Source organism: Neodiprion pinetum, chromosome 1 (assembly GCF_021155775.2).
Source record: "Neodiprion pinetum isolate iyNeoPine1 chromosome 1, iyNeoPine1.2, whole genome shotgun sequence".
In the NCBI taxonomy this organism is placed as follows: domain Eukaryota; kingdom Metazoa; phylum Arthropoda; class Insecta; order Hymenoptera; family Diprionidae; genus Neodiprion; species Neodiprion pinetum.
In genome coordinates this window covers 4672540-4698326 of record NC_060232.1, presented here as the reverse complement: position 1 = coordinate 4698326, position 25787 = coordinate 4672540, and the positions used below count along the sequence as shown (strand labels likewise).

The 25787-nt window shown below is 42.5% G+C and overlaps 1 protein-coding gene across 2 annotated transcripts; it reads left to right on the top strand.

Annotated features, from left to right (window-relative positions):
• Positions 1 to 10062: 10062 nt before the first annotated feature.
• tna (tonalli) lies at positions 10063 to 25757 on the top strand. Of its 2 annotated transcripts, XM_046633124.2 has the most exons (11): positions 10063 to 11097; positions 11211 to 11409; positions 19880 to 20134; positions 20260 to 20583; positions 20707 to 21322; positions 21472 to 21818; positions 21946 to 22137; positions 22241 to 22383; positions 22496 to 22988; positions 23149 to 23382; positions 23548 to 25757. In XM_046633124.2, the coding sequence occupies exons 3-11, from the start codon at positions 20045 to 20047 to the stop codon at positions 23683 to 23685; spliced, it is 2577 nt and encodes an 858-aa protein (XP_046489080.1). In that variant the 5' UTR covers positions 10063 to 11097; positions 11211 to 11409; positions 19880 to 20044; the 3' UTR covers positions 23686 to 25757. The 2 variants fall into 2 exon arrangements, with proteins under 2 accessions (XP_046489080.1, XP_046489085.1); XM_046633129.2 differs by lacking the exon at positions 11211 to 11409.
• Positions 25758 to 25787: the final 30 nt, after the last annotated feature.

The following is a 25787-nucleotide window of genomic DNA, read 5'->3' as shown; positions in this document are numbered from 1 at the left end:
TCGACTTTATACACCGCTTTTCGCAGCGGTTGCAGGCACATGCCCATCGGTTTTTAGCCGTAAAAAATCACGATAGACAAATAACAAATAAAATCACAAATGAAAGACGACTGATTTGATCGACAATGACGATAGTAATTATATATTGACATGGGGAAAGTGTGAAAAATATTTAAGGAAGATTTAACAACGAATAAAACATAATGGCGAGGAGGTTGCGTAAAATTCCTGAAAGAAAAAATTGAGCGATTTTTTTTTTAAATCGTATATAACTTCATTCACATGCAAAGGTCGATGACTAAAAAGAAAAACGAGATTCGGATTTGCGATTGTTGTTTTATCTTTTTTTATTCGTCAAATAAAAATTTTTACTACGGTCAATGTTGCCACCTTTCGTGTTCTTGTCTTTACGACGTTGGTCCGAAATCGCGTTACAGACTAGGTTATACAATATACGCATATACGTATAATACAGGTGCACGAAGCGAATTACGGCCTGCGGAAACAAATCCTAATCCCAATCACGTATCCACGTGGTTCTCCCCTTCTCTGTCTATCCCCCACTCAGATGATGCAAGAGTGAATTCAAACTGCACTCGAAGGCGATAACACTTGCCGCACAAGTTACCTCGACAAGCGTCTAAGGGGTGTCGGATTAAAAATCATCTAATAAACGTTTACAACGCGTTTTCAATTACGGGAATAATAACGAAATCCGAGAGTACGCGAAACCGATTTCCAAAGTCTAACGATAAGACGCTTCTCTAATTTCGCTTCGAGTCTCGGTGAAAAATATTCGTCTTTCATCTACGGATTCTTAAGAGGTTATACCTAGTCGTGATTTTTCAAAAATGATTTTGCTACGAATATGAATTCGCTGTTTTCGGCCTCCTGACTAGGTATAACTCCTTAATTCGGTTGAAAGATTTCTTACCAACAATATTACGACAAATTGGCTCTTATTACTGCCTCTATCCTATTTCAATGTAATACTTATTAGCTCGGTTTAGTGACCGGTGAGAAAACCGGATGCCTCTTAAGGGGACCCGGTGGTCTAGCGCACGAAAATGACACCTATTTTCACGATTTTTTTTTTGCTATTAAAAATAAAAAAAACGATGTTCTAACTTTTCGAGCTAATTACTACGTTTATTAATCATACAAAAAAATTTTTTTTTCCTTTTAAAAACAATATTTATTATTATAAAAATGCCGCTAAAGATGACCCTCTCGAAAAATCGGATCCGGACTGCGGAGGTGATTTCGAGACTTCTACTCATCAGAAACAAAAAATTCAAAGACATTCTTAATCAGAAAGAGTGCAGTTATGGTCGGAACTAGAACAAATCGAAAAAATTGAAAATTGACAAAATGGCGGGCGTTGAAAAAAAAAGTTCGTAAAATCAAGTTTTTTTCTCTAGTTTTTTAGTGTAAACAATAGGAAATTATTTAAATAAAATTATGATTCTAGTTCCGACGATAGCCATACATGTTGTGAACAACATATCCAAATTTCAAGTCATTCGGTTGAATAGTTTTTTTATTTTCACCCCCGCAGTGCCGAAAAAAGTCGTTTCGAGATAAATGAGTTTAAAGTTTGAGGTACAGATATTTTCAAAAATTGAGCAAATTTTAAATACTTACAGTTAATCCGCGATTCCGGCACCATAGAGGATTCCTTCGGAACGTTTGTATTCCGAAGGGATTATATTGTATTCGGTTACAAATGTAAAGGTAAAATGCGGAGAAGGGTCGGAAAGCTGCCGCGCTCCGAGTGCTGAACCCGTTAGGAGCGGGCGGACCGCTCTCTACCTGGAATGGGCTGTAGAAGCTATAACATTGGGAATTTTCGCATGAAAATTTCACAGTATATTCTTAAGATACTATACTTTCGAAATATCGAAAAAAAAAAAATCGATTTTTTGAAATTTCTAGACCACCGGGTCCCCTTAAACGCCGTTTCTGATACACCTGCAGAGTATGCACGAGTGCAAGAACGAGCGTTAGTCGGTGGAGATTGGGAATTAATTGATAGATCCTTGAGCGAAACTGAATCAAGGCAGGTTGGTGAAATGTCCAAACCTGCACAAGTGGTAACGCCGCTTGAAGGATCTTAAACGTTAGAGCGAAGCAAATGCAAGGAGTTCTCAAGTATAATTCTAACCGAAGCACCTGTGCTAGAATCAAATCGTAAATCAATAATCATTCAAGATTTGCCATTTTCCAAATCCCTTCAGCTACGATTTAGAAAAAAAAACACCCTGTTATTTTACGCTATAATTTTAACCGCGCAGCCTGTATTAGCAAGTACTCGGTTATCAAATCCGACGACCTTGAAGATTATACCGACCTCTTATTTATGACGAGATGCGAAATATAGACGACGGAGGTTATCGATTATAATGTGTTCAAATTCACTATCTCTGTATCGTGATTGCACGAAATCTCGACGAGTTTCCACGCATGCGGGATTATTGAAATTTGGATTTTCTCGCGAAGAAAAAAAGCTTCGCTCTACGGATGTTCGAGTCATAAGTAAGCCGGGTAGAGAGAAACACTGGGATATGTAATAAATTAAAATTGTACGAAGATAAGAAATTCTTTCGATTTAGGTAGCAAGTACATCTTGATAAGTCGATATAAAGATGTGTCATATACATGTGTATACATATAGATACATACATATGTATTGTTACATATACTCTTCGACGTCACAATCTATTTCCTAGTATAGATAACATATGTATAATATAAAATTATAATAAACAAGAGGAAAATTTCTGCCGTTTAATTCGTGGACGCATTTTAAAATCTTTTACATATTTTATCTGAAACAAGGAAGAAAAAAACCAACATTCTCCACTTATCTGCGATACAAGAATTCAATTTTGTTCCCCCTCGACTCGAATATCATTTGAGCTAAAAATAGGTTGACAAATCGTGAAATATGTATGTTTCAACTGTTTTGTACAAGCTCAACCGTGAATACATCATCCGTGAATAAACAAACAACACTAATTGTATGAGAAAAAATTTTCACCGATCCGAGACAAATTCCCAACATTTTCAACGTAATTGCAATATTTTTCTCCCCAACCGTATTTTCAGTTTTTCCAAAATATTTCCCGCGCACGCGTGTATGACATTACTGTAGTAGGGCCTGGATTAATACGTAAATAAATATTGTTTATTCAAATCATTTTCATTCCTTATTTGGTTTTCTACGTAAAGTGTGATGTTTGGAGGCAGAAAATCCAGTTTCCATTTTCCACCTTCTTTTCCGTATTTTAATTCTTCAAGTCTATATTATATGTACATATTTCGTAATTTTTAATCCATATTTATCCGGGCCCTAGATATTAGCTACCCTTGGTACTTATCAACAGACAGAATCTCTCGAACCAATTCCTCGTATAGAAGATGTAATGTAAAAATTAATGACCATTGCCGAAGACCTGAAGCACGTGGACACATCGCATGACAAAAATTTTCTTATCCTTTTGAAAATAGCGAAGATCAGAAACGATTTTCACTTAATACTTCATAAATTCCATGCTATTATGCACAGCGAATTGAAGGCCTATCGGTGCTACGACGATGCTGCCGCTGCTGTTACAGTACCAAGTCACATGGTACATGCATGTACCACGTATACCCGCACATAGAGACATGGTATTTTATATGGGCCAACTGTGCGTAAGGCTGTAATAGCAATATAAAAGTATCCGAGTGGTACTGCACGTAGAAGAAACGATCTAGAATGGTGATCTAGAATGGTCATTATTGCGGATAAATTCGAAAGCTGTGATGCAGTTATGCACCCGCATGCAGCGTTATGTGCATTAGCTGTATCTCGTACCTACGTCGTCACTGCATGTGCGATGCACGTGACAAGCTACGCAAGGAGGTGGCGAAGAAGAAGAAGAAGAAGAAGAAGAAGGAGGAGGAGGAGGAGGAAGAGGAGGTGCGTCAGCGGGTGACGTACCGAACGTCAACTGGTCGAGCTATAATAAACGACGACTGTATCAAACAGCCAACCTTTTATATCAACCTCGGTGCATGCCTGCCTGCACGGTAAATACATGAAGCATGGCTGCTGCGTGTTCGAGTTCCGCAACCGAAAAGTACCTTGCTAATTGTAAACCAATTTTCAATCGTAATCCATCGGTCCAAATTGAGCTATCAATTATTAAACGAGGCTGAAGTTGGTGACGTTATCGTTAGGAAACATTGGTGCAAGATCATTATTTTCTTAATTTTACAATTATTTTTAAGGAACTAAGATTTCGAAATACGTGAGCGTGTTTTTTTTTTGTTTTATTACAGTTTATTGAATTTCAGATATAATTATACCCTGATTGTTGTTATTATTATACATACGGATTATTCAATATAATAACGTTCACGGTGGCGACAATTTTGCTCGAATAAAATTCGCTGACTTTTCCCTCACTTTTCCCGTGACAAAATTCAGAATTCCCAAACATTTTTCCACGAAACTTAGGCAATGTTGGACAGCTTTTATAACCAAGAGCTGCAAAAGTTGTGCATCTTGAATATATAAATTTGCAAGTAAAAAAACACCATTTCCGAAAGTTAACTTGACCGAATATACGAAGCATAGCTGAAATTTCGGAACGATTTGTATAAAAATTACGTTTGTCATCGTAATTCCCACAATTTTCCCGATAGACAAAATTCCTTGACCATTCCCGATTTTCCCGGTAGATTCTAGAAAAATGCTAATTATCGAGCGTAACACACACCGATGCACGTTTGAAAATCCTGCATCGAGAAGCTACAACGAAAATTAGTCGTGCCTGAGGAACCCGAGTGACTGCTGCTGTCTGGGTATACAAAGTCAACGTAAGCCCGTGACGAAATAACGAAAATATGTTATCGATACAACAAAAAGGAACGAAACGAAGAAACGGTGTGTGGGTATACAGTGGTTACAGGTACGTAGGTACATACAATGTACATACATACTGCAGGAGGCACAATATAACGTACAGCCGAGGAGTTGTCCGTTGACATGGGCCTGCGGTACGACTAATATAACGGTAAGTCGAATATTGCCTTTTTTCTACCTGCCGTGTCCATCCATTCCTGCAAAGTGCAGAGAGAAAAGGTCGAACGAATTGACGGAAGAACGAGCCTGTGACGCCCAGGCAAATAGCTTTATCTGGGGAACGTTGAAGCTTTCGACACTTCCGATAAAGACACGTTTCGAGTCTAGAAACGTTGGGTAAAACGCAAGGCGGGCCTTGTTTTCGGATCATTCCAAAATTTACAACCTAGGAATTCCAAACGGGAGTAAAATAAGATGCAAATACAAAATTGTGTTGCTCTGTTCGCGTGAAAATTGAAGGACTTCGTATCTTTTCAGTTTTCGCAACCATTCGATTCTGGACAATTGGGAAGAATCTGCAACTCGCAAAGATGTTAGAAACGTCGAGATTTGTAAAGTGAATGTGTAATATATCGTATCGTATTACATGAACGGATTTCACCGTCTCTGTTTTAAACTTAATCAGATGTATATACTGCGGTTTCCTGGTGGGCGGAGAAGGAAGAAAAAAAATGAAGAAGGAGGAAAAAAAAAATTAGTTCAAGCATTATTATACCATTGTTTTAATCAACATCTGGCACAACGCGAGCGCGATTGTGCAGAAAGTTTTTTTACCGGTAAATTCATGTTGTTATATAATTTATACTCGAAGATTTTTAACGGTATGACATAAATATTTTCTTACAAGCTACGGATCGAATTTATGGAGTTCGATTTATTTCTTCTTCTACTTTTCTCCAAGCTTTTGAATAAGAAATACGCCCGTCAATCGCGTACCACGTACGTTGCCCTCAAAAATACGTTCCCAATCCAAATCGTTGCCGATACAGATATACGGTATAAGCATATTATAACAGTGTTTAGACGAGCTAGCAGGTAGCGCGCAGACTTCTTATCTCTCCTTATCCTTGCCGCATGCGCGCGACGTTGCTGATGTACGTTATTACGTAGGGACGTATGCCATATACGTATGAATTGTAATCAATGAATTCGGCAACAGTGGAGGAAAGCCAACGAGAACGAAATGAACGTCGAACTACACAGTGAGACCGATAAGCCTCCGCAAACCCGTCGTCATAGATATATGTATATATAAGGCTATACCTTATACGTGTGTTTACACAACAACCATGGATAGTTAGCTGCAGGGACGGCTGAAACTTTAACGATCCCCTTGCCGGTGGAAAAAATCACGAGGAAATTCTCGTTTTCCTTGAATAATAAAAGCGTTAACATCGTTTTTATGCCTCGTATACTCTGAAAATGAGTATGAGAACGACCTTGTAAACAGTTTCGCAGCTTATTATAATATGTCTGAAATATATATATATATATGTATATGTATATCTTTGCGATTTTCTTTTTTCATGGCTCGATTTAATATACCGCACAGCCTCTCGTTTTCAAACTATAAAAATCATAGTATTATAGAAAATGGGGGGGTTAATTCAAAGAACTGATAATAACTAAAAATTGCGAGAACACCGAAGAGTGTTTTGACATTTTTTATCTACCATGGCCCTACACTACAATCAATCGTCATGTAAAAATACTCCGGTAGGTATACACACTTGTCTTGCATGTACATACCTCAGTATCGGGACTTCGGTTTACTATCTGCAGAAAATAATCATTAGTAATGTAAATTCTCTTTTATTTCTCAATCGACACGTTACACGCGTACTTGATCACGTTCATTTAGTGTTGCGAAATTGGATTCTCGTATTATTTCTTTTTCCCCCCAATGCCCGCAAGATGACATTGTAACTCACCGGTAAGAAGCGTGACCGTTATTTTCCCAAGTCGAGATATGACCGTTGAAATTAAAACGTCGATCTTTAAATGCTGCTATGTACATATACGTCAATTAATTGGAAATATATCCGATTATACCCAAATCCTCGACGTTCTCACAATTTATAGAGACATTGAGCTAAGTTTCTTGAACATACGCATAGGTGTAAAAGTACGGTCTACTGATCGAGCAATTTGCCGAAAAGTGGTTCAGTTTCCGTTACATCAGATAAGGTAAAAATATGGCAAAAACACGTTTTGTTCCAGTAAATTCCAGACGGAATTACTGCGAGATACACTGGGGGACATATAAGGTGAAAGACCGGTAAAATAAAATGAGAGGAATAAATAAAAAAAAAAAAAAAATTAATGTTGAAGAAGTGTACGAAACGATTTCGGACCACCCCTAATGCAGATGGACTCTGATTGTGTAGAGCACACAAGTAAATACAGTGCTGTATAATAGGTGTATATTATATGTATACATAAAGGAACAAATACACATGTATATTCAGATTCCAGTTAGGATCGACCGACACCCAGTATAACCTCGTAACGGAGGGGAATTAGGAGCGGGGGAGGGGGGAGGTTATGGGGGAGTCGGAGGCTGATAGGGTGGGGTGTCGCCTCGTCCGGGAATTCTCGGTGCGTTCGTATCGCGTAGACCACCTCGAAACTCGAATCGAGTAAAAGTGGGCAGATCATGAGACGGCATGCTGCACCAGCGCCGGCAGGAGTGATAGAAAGCTAAAGAGCTGTTCCGCCGAGAGAGAGAGAGAGAGAGAGAAAGAGAGAGAGGATTTCGCTTAACGAATCGGTAGTTCGCGCTCGAGAATGAAAGAAGGCCGTAGCGCGACGCGGGTCAAGAACGCTGCCGCCGTTGAGACGATAGGTGTGTAGGTAGGCAGGCAGGCGGATCGTAGGTATAATAATAAGTACGTCGTACATGCGAGGAGGGGGAGGGAAGTAGAGGGAGAGGGTGGTGGGTGGACGGGTGAATCGAGGGGAAGAGGGCGAGAGGTAATACGCGGCACAAGCCGAAGAGGAGCGAGAAGGCCGCGCGGTTCAACGCGAAAGCAGAAGAAACAAAACGATGAAAAATAAAACAATAAAAGAGGAATAATAAGAATAAGAAAGAAGGAAAGAAAGAAGGAAGAAAGAAAGAAAGAAAGAAGTAGGAAAAGAAGGCATTCCGAATAATAAGCAGAGCTGCTGCTGCTGCTGCTGCTGCTGTTGGTGGTGGTGATGGTGGTGGTGGTGGTGCTCGCATGACGTGAAAAATAAATAAAAGGACGTGGCAACCGTGGTCGATGCTCGGTGATTCGTCGCGTCGCGCAAGCCACAACCGTGGATATAGGTATACGTAGGCGCACGATACCGATATATATATATGTATGTCTTATACTTGCAGACAGAGAGAGAGAGAGATTGGTGTTGTGCGATGGTATAGCGTATCGTAGTACTGTAGTACCGTCGTGCCCAAGTTATCGGTAGTGGTGGTCGAACTAACAAGTAAGCTGCTCGCGCAATCTTGGGGATATGTACTACCACTACACCTACCTATCCACCGTCAAGCCGTACAGGCGGTAGCGTTCCGCACCACTCGGGTGCCGAAGTTGGGCTGAAACGAATGAGCGGAAGAAAGACGGGACGAGGTCGAATGCGCGCGCGACGCTGCGCGTCTTCGTCGCTGGCCTCGTGTGTGAAGCTAAAGCTCTGTCGGGCGAAGAGAGAGAGAGTTGGTAAAAGAGCGTAGATAGAGAGGGTTGGATGAAGAGGGTGTTGGAAGAAGGAGAGAGAGAGAGAGAGAGAGAGAGAGAGAGAGAGAGAGAGAGAGAGAGAGAGAGAGAGAGAGAGAGAGAGAGAGAGAGAGAGAGAGAGAGAGAGAGAGAGAGAGAGAGGGAGAAAAATGAAGAGTGGAGAAAATCGCGTCGGCGTCCCTGTCTAGCCGCCCGGCGGCTAGCGTCGGCAACGGTGAAGAAGAGCGTCTCGCCGAGCGGCGGGTGTCGGGGGAGTACGAAGGGCGCGGCGAGGGTGAACGAGGGGAGAATAAGGTGCGGGGGTTGGCGCTCCACCACACCGGTCGACGAGGACAGGGCTTCGTCTCTCCGGTGGTTGTTGTCGCTGAAAGGACGAAAGAGAGGGAGGAAGGGAGAGGTAGAGAGTAAGCGAGAGACACTCTCGAGACCGAGAACCCTTTCCTCAGTCGGGAGGCTCCACCCACACGACGGAGAGACTACTACGAGGGCTAGACGGACGGGGCTGCGAGCCCCCGAGAGTCGGTCCGACGTCCGTCCGGCGTCGCCGCCCGGTTTCGTCGGTGGAACGAGAAGGGGATGGAGGAAAGGGAACGGAAGGGAAGAGAAGGGAAAGGAAGGGAAGGTGCGGGCGCTGAGCGCGCGCACAACGGGCGCAATCTGGCAACAGTGGGATCGCTATAACCGATATTGTGGCCGTGGATTGAATGGAGGGGAACTAGAACTCGGGTCAAACTCCCCACCCCCGAGGACCGACGACCCCTCAAACCCTCCGCGTCGACGTCCCCCGCCCTGCGCTGCTGGCTGGCAGCTTGCGTCGTCGCGTCGTCCCTCCTCCCTTGCTCCGCTCGATCCTCCATCATTCTGTTTCTCGCTCTCTCGCTCTCTCTCTCTCTCTCTCTCTCTCTCTCTCTCTCTTTCATTCTCTCGCTCGCCTCCTCCAGTCGCCGCGTGTACGTGCGAGAGCGGAGTGAAGTGAAGTAGAGTGGAGTGTGGAACGGAGTGGAGCGTGCGTGCGAGAGAGCGCCAAGTTGGTATGCACGTACATACGTACGTATATGTAGAACCCAGCCGTGGGCCGACGCTCCTGTCGAAACTCCCACCACGGCGCACAATCGCACCTATACCAATGCGCCTGGAGGAGCGCAGCTGCGTGTGAGAAGTAGCGACGACAACGACGCCGACACGACGCGACGCGACGACGATGACGACGACGATGAGAGACTAGAGGAGTTGTGTGGGTTGGGAGAGGAGACGTGTAGCCAGGGAACGGAGGTGTACCACCACCACTACCGCCACCATCGCCATCACCATCACCACGCGACGCTACGAGAGGACGACCACCACCACCACACGGGCACTACCACCACCACCCCACCAGCACCACCACATCACCACCACCACCACCACCACGAAACGACCAGGACGCACAACGTAGTAGTCACCGGGCGCACACAGCGTCGTTGTTGGCTTCAACAACCTCTCACTAGACAGTATTACTTTCAACCGTTTAGCGTTCGGCCAATGCTACCCGGAGCGGAGGACGGTACCAGTACCTATTCGTAAACACAAGAGGCAAATGTCGTGGTCGTCGTCTTCTTCGCCGTTTTCTTCGTCCTCATCGTCGGTAATACGCGTGCTTCTCGGTTCGAACCATGACAAACTCGGCGACGAATGTCCCGAGTCAGCGATCCATCAGATATAAATAAATGAGTTTTTTACGTTCGTTACAGTTCTGACATTTCTGTGACATCTGGTGTATCTCGTGGTGCGGTTTGATCCTTGCACGTTATTCACCTTCTTATACTTCGTACCTCCTCCGTTTCCAACGTTCTTCGTCCTCTTCGTCCAAGTTCCCCTCTTGTGTTCCTCTTTTTATTGTTGTTGTTTTCGACCGTGTCGTGGTTGTTCAACCCTACGCAACTCGTGGTGTTTTTCCCCCCCCATAAAGTAAAATAAACTCGAAGACGAATCGACGATCGAATTCGTCAAGATAACAGAGAAGAGAAGGTTGTTCGAATCTTATATGATAAGGGAACATTTCACAGTGCACGGATTACAGTTCCAGTTCTTTTGACATATATTCATTCCGTTCGTTGGTTGGTCGTTCGTTCGTACGTTCGATCGGATGCATTGTAGCATCTACGTTAAGAGTTACAGTAGTGTATATTCTAACATTGTTCGAATCGTTAATTTATAGCGTTATATATACTCGGCTGACGGGCAAGCATTCGATGTTGATAAAAATGACAAGGTGATGCGTAAACGCAACGGAGGCAAGTGGAAAATTGATCGTTTTTACTATCGTGATGGATGATGACAATTGACACATTTATATGAAAGTTGTGTTGTGCTGTGTGACAAGTGTTTGTTCTACCCAATTTGGATTATAACGATACTTGTGGCTGCGTACCGGTCGCCCTAAACTCGGTGTGGAGGATAATGTTCTACTTGCAGATCGTGATCGGCCATTAGGTAAGTTTTGACAAGCGGCGATCGGTTTTTGACTCAACAACGACCGATATAATATCTCCCGGCCACTGTGACGTTTCGAAAAACAACTAAATCCCTTCTTATATTATCAACAGATTTAATCGTAGGGGAGAAAAATAAACGAATGAGAGGAAGTGAAAGAGAGGAGGTGGCCAGAAGTGAACCAGACGTAATACGCGCGTTTCCTTGAAACTTCCGTAACCTAAAAAAGGGAAGGGAATCGCGGTCGCGCCAAACTGCCATCTTGAAACAAAAACATTATCTGGACAGACTCCTTGGCCTGGCATAAGTAATGTACGTATACATACATGTATAGTCAAAGATTATCCTCGTGTATTATAACCAGGGTTAGATTGGTAGTGAATGTCCGATATAATATTACGAGTCCCGTCTAATATTATTGTACGCGAGATAAAGCCTTTATCAATTGAATTGGATAATCGACGAACAAGCGCGTACGCGGTCAACGCGTTGATTACTCTAATCGATTAGGCTCAGGTACGAATTCAAACGAGTGAGTGAAAGATTTTGAGTGGAATTTGTCGGTCGACGTCAGCTGCGAACAAGAAACCGCGTCTCGCGTCCCAACTCATTCAATTTCATTTGTTTAATCACGCCGCGTTTGACGAAACACAGAATGTCCTTAACGCGAGTTCGCAATCAAACGACGACGACGACAGCGTCAGAAACTGTTTCTTCTTCCCCTTCTTATTCTTATTCTTATTCTTCTTCTTCATCGTCATCTTCATCTTCTTCTTATTCTTTTTCATCTTCGAGAAGGAGAGACAGAGAGAGAGAGAGAGAGAGAGATGGAGAAAGAGGGAGCGAGAGACTCGGAGAACGCAAATATTCCTCTCGGGCAAGTTATTTCGGAGCTAAATATATTTCGTCACGATCTCAGGCTCGATCCTTTTACGTTTAAATAAAGCGGGGAGGGGAAAATCAAGTATACCCGAAGAATTTAATTTTAAACTCGAACAACAAACAGCGTGTAAGTATAAAAAGTTCGGTGGAACTTTTTAACCTGCATCGCTGAGATATTCCCCTGCTCGGTTTATTCATTCTCGACACGCGATAGAAATCCACTTCCTTTAAGGATATATCGATAACTAATCGCAGGCCGAGGTACATACAACAGTTTTCTAGTTCTGGTTGCGAGCAGCAGAAAAGCCTCACAACAGTTGTCCGTACCTATAGTCGGAATTGTACCTATAAGTAGATATGCACCTTAGAATGGGCCGGATTGCCTGTCGAGCGAACGTCAAGCTTTCACTTAGCACTCTAAAAAGATAGATAGATAGCCACTGTTACGATCGCTTTTATTACAAGGCGCACCGGCATACGCAAGCATAATACCCGATACTTCACCGGGCCTAAAATCATTATTCCGCATTATCAATGTATTCCTCTTCTTCGCCTCATTTTCGCGTCAGCGTTATCGAAGCAATTCCAGTCTTCGGTATATTAACGGTCGGTTGGTTAGCTGCTAGTTTTTCAGCAATCGTAGGTATAGTTGCCTAGGGTAGGTAGTTAGGTACGTATGTGTGTATGTATACATGGGCAGCAAAGCTAGGTAGACTCGGTTATACGGACAAGGATTAGGGTAACGCTGGGTAAGCCGAGTCAGTCAGGCAGCGTAGGATAGGATACACATGCCTCGGATCAGAGAGTGTGTTTCTTAAACGTTTGTAATCTTAATATAAGCTGCTGGGTGGCGCAATATCAGAAATAGGTTTGTTAAAATAAGCTTGTGTAACGGACTGGCTCTGCTCGCTAGACCGCAGCTAGAAGAGCCCAGAGAAGGAAGGAACGCTGCCGCAATCTCTCGCATACCACCGCATAATATCGTCCACTTTTCCGAAATTCAAATCATCGTAAAACCGACCACCCTGTACAGCTCGTCCTTCGTCCTTTCCAACCCAACTTTAGGGGCTCTGAGATTTCTCCGGCTAAGAATTCCAGGCTCTGTCCATAGATCGGCCGACCCTCGTTGATTTTATTTCGCCGTTATACTTAACGATATAAATATTACCCAACTGCAGGTCTAACGTCGCCAACTTTTGACTCCCAAATAACCCCTTGTACCTAAATGGTTTTACAATACGTCGAATAAACTAACAGTGAAAACGATCTTTGGTACGTAATGTACGTAATATTCGTTATTATCCGACGAAAATTCTCCTCCAACTTTTACACTCTCAAATTGCGTATAAATATGTGGAAAATCGAATCCGTATCGTCCAGCGCGTAGCAAACAGATCAAAATCGTCACGCACTCTTGAATTATAACAAATGACTCAGAAATTGCGTAATTAAAGCTGCTGACGCTGCACCAATGCGAATCAAATCGAATCCAAAGTTATGAAACTGTTTTGCAGCAGCGCGACGAGCGACAATCAGACGCGTATTAACGTGCATACACGCAAGCAAGCACGCACGCACGCACGCACGCACGAGCAAACGGACAAATGCATGGATGGACTAATAGTTCCTAAGTAAATACACCGTGTGTATATTATCGGATATACACACGCCCGACGAACAATCGTCGCATGTATTGGAAGAGTTGAATGTGTGCATTATAACGTACAACTGCACACACACACAACCAAAACGCTGACAATGGTACGACCTTCGTATATTATTCTCGTACTTTGCTCAAGGTGAAGCGCAATTAAATTTTCATAATTAATTGTTACACAATAGTATAAGAGCTAGGCGCGCGAGAGTTACCGACTATACCCAAGATGGCACATACTTATCAGTAATCCAAACTGTAATAATGCTAGGCGAGTCTCGAGTCTAGTCGAGTCTAGTCGAGTTGAGTACTTGTAACATAGTTTGCACACGGTATAACATAAGGTATAAGGTAGGCAGGTATGGAAAACCCGTCCCCGTTTATTGCCATCGTTGGTCGACTTGGCAACGCTGCACTCGGTGATCCTTCTCAAAAACCAAACTAACCGTCGTATGACAGATGTCATTTATGCCATGACTAGGTATGCGGACACGCCAGCGCTGCACCGATGTGTATATACACATACACACTGTATGTATACGTATAAATATACATAGCAAAAGTCTGACCGCTCCACTTTGTGAGAAACACCTGACCCAAGTGTTACACGCTGACATACCCAATTCTGCCCGTTAATATCCAGACCCTTACATCTATATTTCCGAGTTCCGTTGCATTGTTTATTTGCCGCTATTACCAGACGATCTTCGATGAGATTGAAACATCGTCAACGTCGGCAATTACGTAAGGTGAAAATGTCCGCACCCGATTTATCGAGACTTATTCGTGCAGAATAAGAACCCGGGTAATTGTACAATATAAAGCTAGAAACCAACAGCCGGTGACATTTGATGCGAAGTATGCATGTAGGTACCTACCCAGAGATACTCGAGCGAGCAAAGAGACTTGCGCAGGCAAAAGGAGGCTCTCGGTGTTTGTAATAATCATTCCATAAATGGAAATCTAAGGCAGGTATCCATCCCCCCGTCAATCTTTGCGTCATGATTTCGCGTCGTTGCAATAAGGCGTATGTGTATATATGTATATACGCGGTGTACACACCTACACGCACACATACCGAGTGCTCAACGCTCGCTTGAACGTTTCGTAATTTCGCTGGTCGCAGCAACGTTGCACAATTCGCAAGTGGCATTATAGGTACATACACTCCTTACAGCGCGAATGAGAAGTTTCAGAATAAGAAGGAGCGGCGGGGGAGGGACGAGGACACCAAGGCGACGCGACGCGACGCGACGCAACGTTCGAAATTTACATCGTCAAACGAAAAATATCATCACTGTATTATTATAAACATAAAAATCGCACGCGGACCGCGAGCCTGTCATTGGAAGAAAAGCGAACAGGAGGGTAAGGAAGAAACAGCTAGGGCAAACCTTGTGTTGGGAGTCGTGGAAGCATCCACGGAAATGTAGAACAACTCGCTCTCGGTCGCATGCGAGATGACAGGTAAATCCGGAAATAATAATTATACGAGTTTGCAGATTGACGTTGACTATTAGTAGACTGTGACCCTTGTATAATAAAAATATCACGTGATCAGGTTTGTTGTATAATCTGTTTACGATTCCATTCCACATTGGTTTAAAAATATGACGGCACTGCAGGTTTTATTGCTGCAGCAGCAGCAACAGCCAACGCTTTTGTAGAGAGGAGAGTGACTGACGACAAGGTGGCGGCTGTTTGACAGCAGCGACTAACCACTCGTCGTGAAACGGCATAATTATCGATCGATCACTATACATGTCATTGTCTAGCTTTCAGCGTAAAAAATATTTTCGAAAATTCACATTCTCGCCTAATACAACCGCGGACCGGCAACGATTTCTTTCAAATAACTTCTGCGGCATAAGGCTAGGATCATTGGATGAACCCGATAAAGCGGCGTGTAATAAAAATCATGAAATAATAATAGTAGTGATTATTCAAATATGTTCAAGTATAATGACTTTGATACGCACGATGCGTTCAGGCTCGCTCGAGCATGCTTTTAATAATGTGTATACGTGTATATACCTGTACATGTATAATACGCACAGCATATGTATGGGCACGTAGGTATATACGTATAAATATGTCCATTGTACACGAACGCCGATCGGTTATAGAGGCAAGAACGTAAGAACGATTCATTTTATTTCCTTTGCATTTTCTTTTTTTCTTCTTATTCCACTTATTTTTCTTCCCTCATGCAGTTGTAATGAAAGGCGTAACGGTATTACGACTATATTGTACGCATATTTCGCGTATGGCCGTGTATGCGTGTGTAGTATAACGCGTACGCAAACAAATATATCGTACGTCTATCCCCACGTGCAGAGATACATACACGTGCACGAATCGCTATAACCAATACCACACGTCTTTGCCCCCGTCCGCCTTTGTTCCGCTCGCATCATCGACAATGATTTTTAAACGCAAGCTGTGTAAGAGGGTCTTTGTTACGAGCCCCGTTTCGTAGGCACTAGTTGACGAAATATTGACATACGAGAATAGAAATCCAAGAGGGGATAGAATAATGGGAGGGGGGAGAGGGAGCGAGCGAGGTGGAGAGAAAGAGGGATGCGAAATGGGGGGAGGAGAAATCCAACCGGGGTGAGAAAGAGGTTGGGTTAGTGTATCGGCAACGTGTAGTGGTGATACTATTCGAGCCGGTAGCAGCAGCGGCAGTATAGTAGTAGTATAGGTTGTATTTAGGGTGGTGGTGGTGGTAAAACCATGAGAATTGAGCCGAGTTCGAATTTGCCGAAGGGTGAGGCCGTAGCTGTGTGGCAGGAGACGGGGATGATGACGTCATCTGGGAATATTCTCTCCGCCATCGCGGTATCGAAATTATTGTTTCGTGGAATCGATCGAAGCTTATGTAATTTCTCTGCATAGGCTACTACCAGAGTTTTGTATTATGTATACACGAACATTGTGTCCTTCTTATCGAACATATACAACGTATCGATGATTCGTTGATGGGAAGACTTGAGCGTCGATGCCAAATCCTGAATAAACTCCAGGTTTTACTTCGAAGCACAATTAGATTCATTCTTTCTGCTCAACGCGAAATTGCATCGTCGAACAAGAACTCCTTGGATCTTGGGATCCTTACGTTTATCCTCATCCCTCGGCGAAGAAAGAAGAAAGAAATAAAAATTAGGCCGCTATGTTCAACGTACTCCCTAAAAGTCTCTCCGCAGTATAGCAACAATGCTTTTCAGTAGTTTTGAACTGCAGCAGCTATTATCCAACAGGCATTATGTGTAGAATGATGTTTGTGAGAAAAGGGCTTTCCGAGCAGAGCTGCATGCATCGGTGAGAAAGAAGAAAACAAAAAAATAAAAAAGAAATAAACGAAAGATTCTCTCACTCTCCAGAAGCTCCTACCTACCTACCTACCTTCCTTATTTCCTTCCATCCTTCCCTCCCTCTCCGTTGCACATTCGATGGATAGCACAGTGCCGTGCCGTCGCTGCAACAGGGAATCATCCTCTGAAGCAACGACAAGCACCAAACAGCATATTACGTGGCGTAGTATGGAATCGGTGGTGTAGTAGTATTACTAATAGCAGTAGTAGCCCCACAGTTGTGGTGGTGATGGTGGTGGTAGAGGAGAGAAGTACGGTCGGTTGGTCGCTCTGTGTGAATAGGGAACACGTGCATTTCCCACAGAAAAGCGAGAGCGGCAGCGAATAGCGAGCGACAGGGGCTTCTCGCAAGTGAGAAGGAAGGAAGGCAGGCAGGCAGGCAGCGTGCAGGGCAGCCAGCTGGGCTGTTCGTAGTTTTGTTGCGAAGGGGATGCCCCGAAGTCGTTGGAACCTGGGCGAGGGTTGCTTGCGTCTGTGCTCCGATACTTGGTCGACGTTCAAAATCGTTTCTGACAAGTTCAAAGGACTTCCGGCCCCGATGTTTCCTTCTCTTTATCTTTACATTTTTCCTCTTCGTGTTCCATTCCTTCAGGAAGGAAGGAACAAAAAATTCTCCCACCCTTGGTCATTTCTGCGAATCGTCCTGATTTTACTCCAACCTTCGATAATGCTGTAACGCTGCTGTAATGTATATGGATGCAGCAGGATGATCGATGCGCGCACGTGCTCTTCGGGCGTGACGCGCCAAGTGTCAAACGCGATTTCATCGTTGAACGTCATCTTTACGATCCCCCGTGACTTCGCATCTTCTTACGCACACCTTCTTCGAGATGCACCGAGCCTTGAACTATTGAACGTGTTGAGAAGTACCTTGTACGTTTGTGAGCATACGCGACAGTCGCGATACTGGTTGGAAATATTTTCTTTGCTTTGTTATTATTATTATTGTTGTTGATGTTGGTACTGTTTTGTATTTTTTCCGTCCCCGTATACGACTCTCCGCAGTACAAAGTTCTGCAGGATTGTATTATGCGTTACGTGATGTACTCGTGTTATTGAAGCGCACTTATTTACACAAAACCTTCGCGAACGCGTTGAATTAGTTATTTTATCACGTAGCACAGTGTGTAGAACCTTGGCTCGAGGCAACACGTGATTTCATAACTTTATTCTTCCGGTTTCGTTGACGAAGTCAGTAATGTTATTACCACTGCAATTTGATAGGCAAAAAGTATAGCCGCGAATAACGATAACGATTTAGTGTCGTCAAGGTTGTTGGAGGATTATCAATTGTCGATTCGTTGAATAAAATTGCCCGTTATAATTATTGAATCCAACCTTCGCTGATCAACTAAATAAATAAAAAAAAAAAATCGTTTCAAACCGATGACACAATAATTTTTTGTTTGTTACGCATACTTGTGACGTGGAAATAAAAAAATTACTCGCAGTTTATGTAATTGTTACTAGTCTAACTAGTCTGCCAGTATAATGAGTATTACTTCACGAGCACTGTACAGACTACCAATTGTGTATACATCTCGCTAATTATTTCTTTAGAATTACAAATCCTTCAAATAATTAAAATTTTCTCTTCAACGCGATCGATCTTCACCGCGTTTAGTATCGATAGTACAATATTTTTTCTAGACAGAGTTACGTACCTACGCCATTTCTAATAAACATCGTCAAATGACACAACAAATGCTTATCAACCGCGTAGCGCAACTGTAATTTATAACCGTTAGTTGATAATACAAACTATGAAAGTCGAAGACTTGTGACTACTAGCTGTGGACTTTAAAACTCAATTGATTTCAGTAACAATTCAACCAATGCTTCCTGGTTGCTCGGTAACCCAGTCGGGAGATTGTTTTTCTATTTTTAATTACCCTAGCGTTCGCAGTTTGTGTTGTGTACACTCATGCGTTAGAAGTAAGGATAGAACATCAAGGATGTGTGAATTAAGTCACGTAAATATGTAAGATGGACGTTGAACCTTTCGACCAGTATTATTCCGGTATCAATTTTCAATAGAGCGATTAACCACCATTTGTATTAACTTAACACGACGATTCTGAAGTTTTATCAAAACTTATCACTAGAGACTAGTTACACGCTACATTCGTTCATAGGTACGTCGATCTAAACGTAACTCCGCGAATAATCAATACTTACAATACGCGAAGGGAAACATCCTCGAGTTAATCGCTCAAGCGGTTCATTCGCAATATAAAACAGTCTACAGGCTACAAGCTAGGCTGATTCTCCGGCTCGGCCGGAAGTCACGTCTGACGATAGAGTTCTCGTAATTACGCGTCTGTTCGTTCATCATTTACTGTACGTAGGTACTTGAGTAAGGATTTATTACAGTGATATTGTGGTATATTTTATTCAGATCCGTATAATTCATTTTCAAGTATATAACGCAGGTTTAACATGGTGTCCAGTGGTCCTGGAAACTATCCTTGAATTTTTCCTACCTCCCGGAAGTACTCTATTTTTAAGGTTAGCTGCGAATGATATACAGTTTATTCGTGCTCACTAAGTAACTGTTTTTAAAAAAGTGGATTCCCGCCTCGAATCGCGTTTTTTGTTTTGCCCTACTAGCAGATTGTAGTAGAAATAACGTATGTCTCGTACATCGAGCCGATTCTGTACAGCACCCTCTGCATTCGTGTATTTTTATATTTCCTAAATGTCCTTGAATAGCCTGAAAATGTCCTTGAATATGTTACGGATTTATTATCGAACGCCATCTTTAACATTGCCGATAAATCACCCTACACGAATCAATGTACGTACGTACCTACGTACAATTTTACGGTACACGCACAACTATAATCTGGTTTTGTTTTTATATTGATTTTAGGGCGGCCCACGTTGAGGGGAACTTGGTCTCATTTTACACGGTATTCTCTTAACGTTAAAAACGGCGGCGATCGGGGTGGGAGTGCAGTCCGTGTTATCATCTGGCTATCATAACACGGCGCCATCCCACAACGGGGGTGGTGGTTCGACGCTAAGCGCCGCGGCGATGGTGGCAGCGGCTACCGCCACGGCCACCGCCACTGCCAGCGTGGTGGCCATGCAGGACCGCCAAGACATCCCCGCACAGTATAACCAGGTAGGGAATCGGCAAAGTAATTCTTGCGACATCGCAACATCGAAGCGCAACTGCAGTAGTTTAACAAACCAAAGCCCGAATGCAATATTATTGTATGAATTTCAATAACGTGAATCGTGTAACAGATGCAGAGCCAACATGGAATGGCTCACCAGGCGTACAATACGGGGTACGCGCAGAGAGGAGCGATGGCTGGACTCGGACCGGTCGGTATGAATAACTTCAACAGCATGGGTTCCATGGGACCGATGCATACGATGAATTCTATGAATTCGATGAACGCGATGAGTGGTATGAATACGATGAACCCGATGACTATGGGGGGCATGAACGGGATGAACGGTATGAACGGAATAAGTCCGATGAACTCGATAGCGAACATGGGCAACATGGGGATGAACAACATGATGGGACCCAACAATATGCAGATGAACAAGATGAACATGCAGGTGAGTTCGTAATTGACCCAAAGAGGATTGGTAACCAGTCCGATGTGTGCATGATTATTGAACGATCGAGCGTCGAACGTTTTCCAAAATACACTCTGTACCTAACGTTCGAAAACTCGACAGGCGCAGACTCAACAAGCTTACCCGAGGAGGTTAGCGCCGTATCCTAATCCAGCAATGCACATGGCGCAAAAGAGGCAGCAAAATCCTTACCCGGGACCGAATCCAGGGGCAATGCAGCCGGGCTTCAACGGGATGCCCAATAATCAGTATGCGAACGCGTACGCCGGTAGTCGGCCAAGCTTTCAATCTCAGTATCAACCGATGCAGGGAATGAATCCTGGCAACGCTGGCTTCGGACCGAATTCCATGATGCGAGGCACCACGATGAGACAAGCTAACCCGTCTTACAACCCGGCGGCACAAGCCAATCAGTATTACGCGAATAGCGGAGTCCCGACTAACATGGGACCCACCTCGGTGAACAACCAATTTGTCGGTCACCAGCAGACACCTGGTTATGCTGGTACGTCGCCGTACGCAGCTACCAGCCAGTATCAACAGGATGTCGCGACAATGAGGACGAACGGTGCCGGAAACATGAGCTACCAGCATAGTCCTATACCTGGGAACCCGACTCCTCCTTTAACTCCTGCTACCAGTATGACACCTTATATCAGCCCCAATCCAGATATAAAGCCGAATTTTAACGAGATCAAGTCACCGGTTAATATTCAGAGTAAGTGTATCGTGCGTGTACGGAATATTACTTCGGGGATAAAGGGAACTTGCCACTCGGAAGCGGAGTGTTGAGTTCCATTCGTCCCGGGTTATCGGTTATTTTTTTCTTCCAAGTACCAACCCTTCAAATTTCTTTTGTTTTTACAGAGGACGACGAGCTGAGATTAACATTCCCTGTGAGGGATGGTATCATACTTCCACCCTTCCGGCTAGAACATAATTTGGCCGTCAGTAACCACGTATTCCAGTTGAAAACCACCGTTCATCAGACGCTAATGTGGCGATCCGATCTTGAGCTACAATTAAAATGCTTTCATCATGAAGACAGGCAGATGAATACCAATTGGCCGGCAAGCGTTCAAGTATCGGTCAATGCGACCCCGCTGGTTATCGATAGAGGGGAAAACAAAACATCCCACAAACCACTTTACCTTAAAGATGTGTGTCAGCCGGGGCGAAACACAATACAAATCACAGTTTCTGCATGCTGCTGTGTGAGTAAAAATATTATTGCAGAGCTTGAGACTGTTGGTCAACACCACGAACAAGAGTTTGCTTAATTGGCTTATAATTAGACAATCCTGGAAATTAAAACCACTTCTTTTTTTTTTTTATCCATAGTCACATCTATTCGTCCTACAATTAGTTCATCGGCCAAGCGTACGGAGCGTTCTGCAAGGGCTTTTACACAAGAGGTTACAAGCTGCGGAAATCTGCATAGCTAAGATAAAGCGAAACTTCAACAACACGTTATCGAATAACGGTATGCAATCTGAGAGGGAGCGAGACGTTGTGGAGCAAACAGCACTGAAGGTAAGAAACGGATGAAAACCACATCGGTTTGGATCGTAATATGAAATGTATGTGTACGACGAATAAAAATATGTTTCAATTTTTTATTTTTTTTATTTTCTAGGTATCATTGAAATGTCCTATTACTTTCAAACGGATTACACTACCTGCACGGGGCAATGATTGTAAACATATACAATGCTTCGATTTGGAATCCTATCTACAACTGAACTGCGAAAGGGGATCGTGGCGATGTCCTGTTTGCAAGTAAGTTTGTTTAGAATTTGACGACTGACCTGGTTTCTTTGCCAACATATACATGTCGATATGGGAAAGTTCTCCGCATTATTTAAGATAATGTATAATTTGTCACTTGTAGCAAACCTGCACAACTCGAAGGATTGGAAGTAGATCAGTACATGTGGGGAATTTTAAATACTACTCTAAATACGTCAGAGGTTGAAGAGGTAACGATAGATTCGGCAGCAAGCTGGAAACCTGCTAAGAGTGTGACAGGTATAAAATCTGAGGAGGACAACGACTGCAAGAGAATGAGCAAAGCTATGTCGCCCGGTAGTATGAATATGCCAACAATGAACAACTGGGACATGAATCAGGCAATGAGTCCCTACATCGCACCCGACATGAACAGCATTGCTAGCGGGTCTATGATGAATAATACTCCCCCTGCGTATGCCAACAATAATATGAATCATAGGAATTCGTCCAGAGGATCTTACGACATGAATCCAGGAACGAATAACAGTAGTAATAACGATTACTCCAGTGGCGCAGGTCCGCTGTCGCATCTAAGTGACTCCGTCAATTCTCTTGATCCTCTGAACGCAATGGAGAAGACTCTTAACGATCAGGTAAGAGAATAAAATTCTTACAAACAATTTTTCTAATGCTCTCTACAAGTATCTTGGTAGTATACTCGAAAGATATCAGTGCTAATTTGGTACCATGGTACCGTGAACAATTTTCAACTTTGTAATTGAATTTGTCTGATGGTTAATCGATTCGTTTCAGATGCCGCACACACCTCACACGCCACACACACCCCACACACCTCATACGCCTGGCGGTGGAAACAGCGGACCACCGAGCGTACCTCCATCATCTCAAGAGTCGACTGGAAACCACAATCCTTCCGGAAATACAAGTACAAATATCAACAACGACTCGGCAGACATACCTTCGGACCTCAACTTTGACCCTGCAGCTGTTATAGATGGAGAGGGAACTGGGCAAGAGGCATTGAATGTGAGTAAAACAAAAATTGATGTGAAAATAATTGCAAGGCAACGAGGCAAGAAAGACGAGACCTTTGTACCTGGTTTTACTGCTCGATGGTGTGGGGAAATAAGAGAAAAACGTCACGCTGCAAACTGTAAATGACTTTTTATCAATTCGTCATTATCCTTTCAGCTATTGCCTGACAACGTCGTAGACCCAATGGAATTACTCTCATACTTGGATCCGCCCGATCTTAATACACCACCGAGTAGCGGAGCAAGCAGTGGAAATCCTTCGTCTAGCGACGATATACTTGCACTGTTTGAATAAGATGCCAGTGTAATGAATTAATCACACATTACGAGAGGGAATAATCAAATTAAAGCCCAAAAATTTTGGGGAAAGTGACCACCGAGTCCGTATCTTACTGCAGTATGTTCTTACTGTACGTGGCAAGAATTTATGTAGTGAGAATACAAATAAATGGGGTCACTGTGGGTGCTTTCACCTAAACAATGGTACAAACAATCTTAGCTCTAATTGTAATATTCCTATTGATGAAGTTAGGGCATATTAGACGTAGGATATTGGACCTCTATCGATGGTACCACGCAACATTAGCGCTCGTGTGTCCAAAGAGCACGGTACATGGATTAGAATTGACGCAATGATCAAGTTTCTTCAGGCTGCAAGGAGAACGAGTGTACAATATTCTTTCACGTGCAAAAGATTGAAAATTCGCGCAAATTAACCCCTGTACTATGTTCTTCAAACGAAACGGTCTACTCGCGATCAAAGGCTATGACGGACCTATATCAGAAATTAAAGATATAAAAGTGAAACAAGAAGAAAAAAAAAAAAAAAAAAAACTACTGTACAGTATCTTTTGTATATAGGTTTCAATTCAAATTAAATAAGATAAGAGATATGCATCTGTTGTAAAACCACCTTGCTTATTGATGGATATAGCGCATATAGTGTTCCTTTCCTTTAGATGATAATAGTAACATGTGGAGACAAGTAATCTAGGGGCTGACGAGCTGTACACTGTCAACTCTTTCAAGTATCAGTAAAACAAATTATGACGATGTATCTTTAGAGATGTAATGTTGGAAGTCGAATGACATATAATAATTTTTATTGTCGGTTATAAACATTTTTTAAAAGACTTGCAGTTTTTGTCTGCTTCAAATATAAATTCTAACAATGATCGCATATTTTCAGGGTGTCAAGCGACAATGATTCAACAAATTTTCTGACAATCCCCAATTTGACAGACGAAAATAGACATTTTTCTTTTTATGATACGCCATTCTTTCCAAACATGAAGAAAGAAACATCAATCTCAGACTATGAACGGTTTATAGTAGTTTTTCATATTTTTCATTAATCTCAAGTAAAAAAATTATATTTCTCTTTACTAATACCCTTTTCACACTAAACTCAATTGTCTTACGAAGAGTAAAGAGAAAAACCAGCGAGGAAGAAAATACAAAAATTCCAGGACACATGCCCAAATCACTCAACATTTTCCAACCTTAACAGATGCATGCAAATTCCCTGACAGCTTGATACCCTGATTTTTATCATCAATCATAGACGTAATTTATTCTCTTTTCAGAATAGTCTGTCACACTTACGTAATTAGTTTGTGAAGTAATTGAAAATCAAACAAGATCGTTCGGAACTACCTTTCAGGTACAATTTATCTTTCTGATCCCAATCAGACTTGAAAAATTTGCGATAAATAGAGGCAGTTGCTCAAGCGAATAAACGACCAGTATTACGGTTTTCTACTCGATGTCTTTTTCGCTAGATAAACTGAGGTAATCTGATTTTATCATCACCCTCGAGCTATCAACTAAAATCTCCAAGGATACATCGGAAATAAGAGATTATATTTGGGTACGACAATATTATTTTCACAAGCTTGCATCACTGAAAAAAATACTGTAATGTCTCGAAACGATTCTTGCATGTATTGTATCATCTAATTGTTGGCACTTTTTCAGTACGGAGATTATACAGTTTAAACTATACGAACGATTTTGAGTTAAATGAATATGATGGTTACAGAAAAAATGAATCTAATTAGTTGAGTTTGATCAGCTTGTGAAAATAAAGGCTTTGAAAGTTGTAATTACTATTCGCACAAACATTAATGATAATTCGATTTGAATTTGAAAGTGAAAAATTGGTCATATCCCAAAGCTATGCCTAAATATAAAATATTGTCAGAGAGTGGCTCGCAATCCCCTGCTTGCATAGTAATTATTATATTTATATTTTTTTGTGATTAAAGAGAGGAGATATACTTAAAGTGATTCATGTAGATTATACAAATTTTATAAAAAAAAAAAAAAAAATAATAAGAAATGTATTTATATTATTACGCGTAACATGGACGCCCCGATAAAGAATTAGATGCGGTC

What these genes read in the sequence shown, in the direction of transcription:
- tna (XM_046633129.2), top strand. Translation starts at nt 20,045, where the DNA reads ATGGTGGCAGCGGCTACCGCCACGGCCACCGCCACTGCCAGCGTGGTG. An exon ending in CAGTTTCTGCATGCTGCTGT is followed by an intron (nt 21,819 to 21,945) that starts GTGAGTAAAAAT and finishes TTTTATCCATAG; the next exon opens with TCACATCTATTCGTCCTACA. An exon ending in CTGGGCAAGAGGCATTGAAT is followed by an intron (nt 23,383 to 23,547) that starts GTGAGTAAAACA and finishes TTATCCTTTCAG; the next exon opens with CTATTGCCTGACAACGTCGT.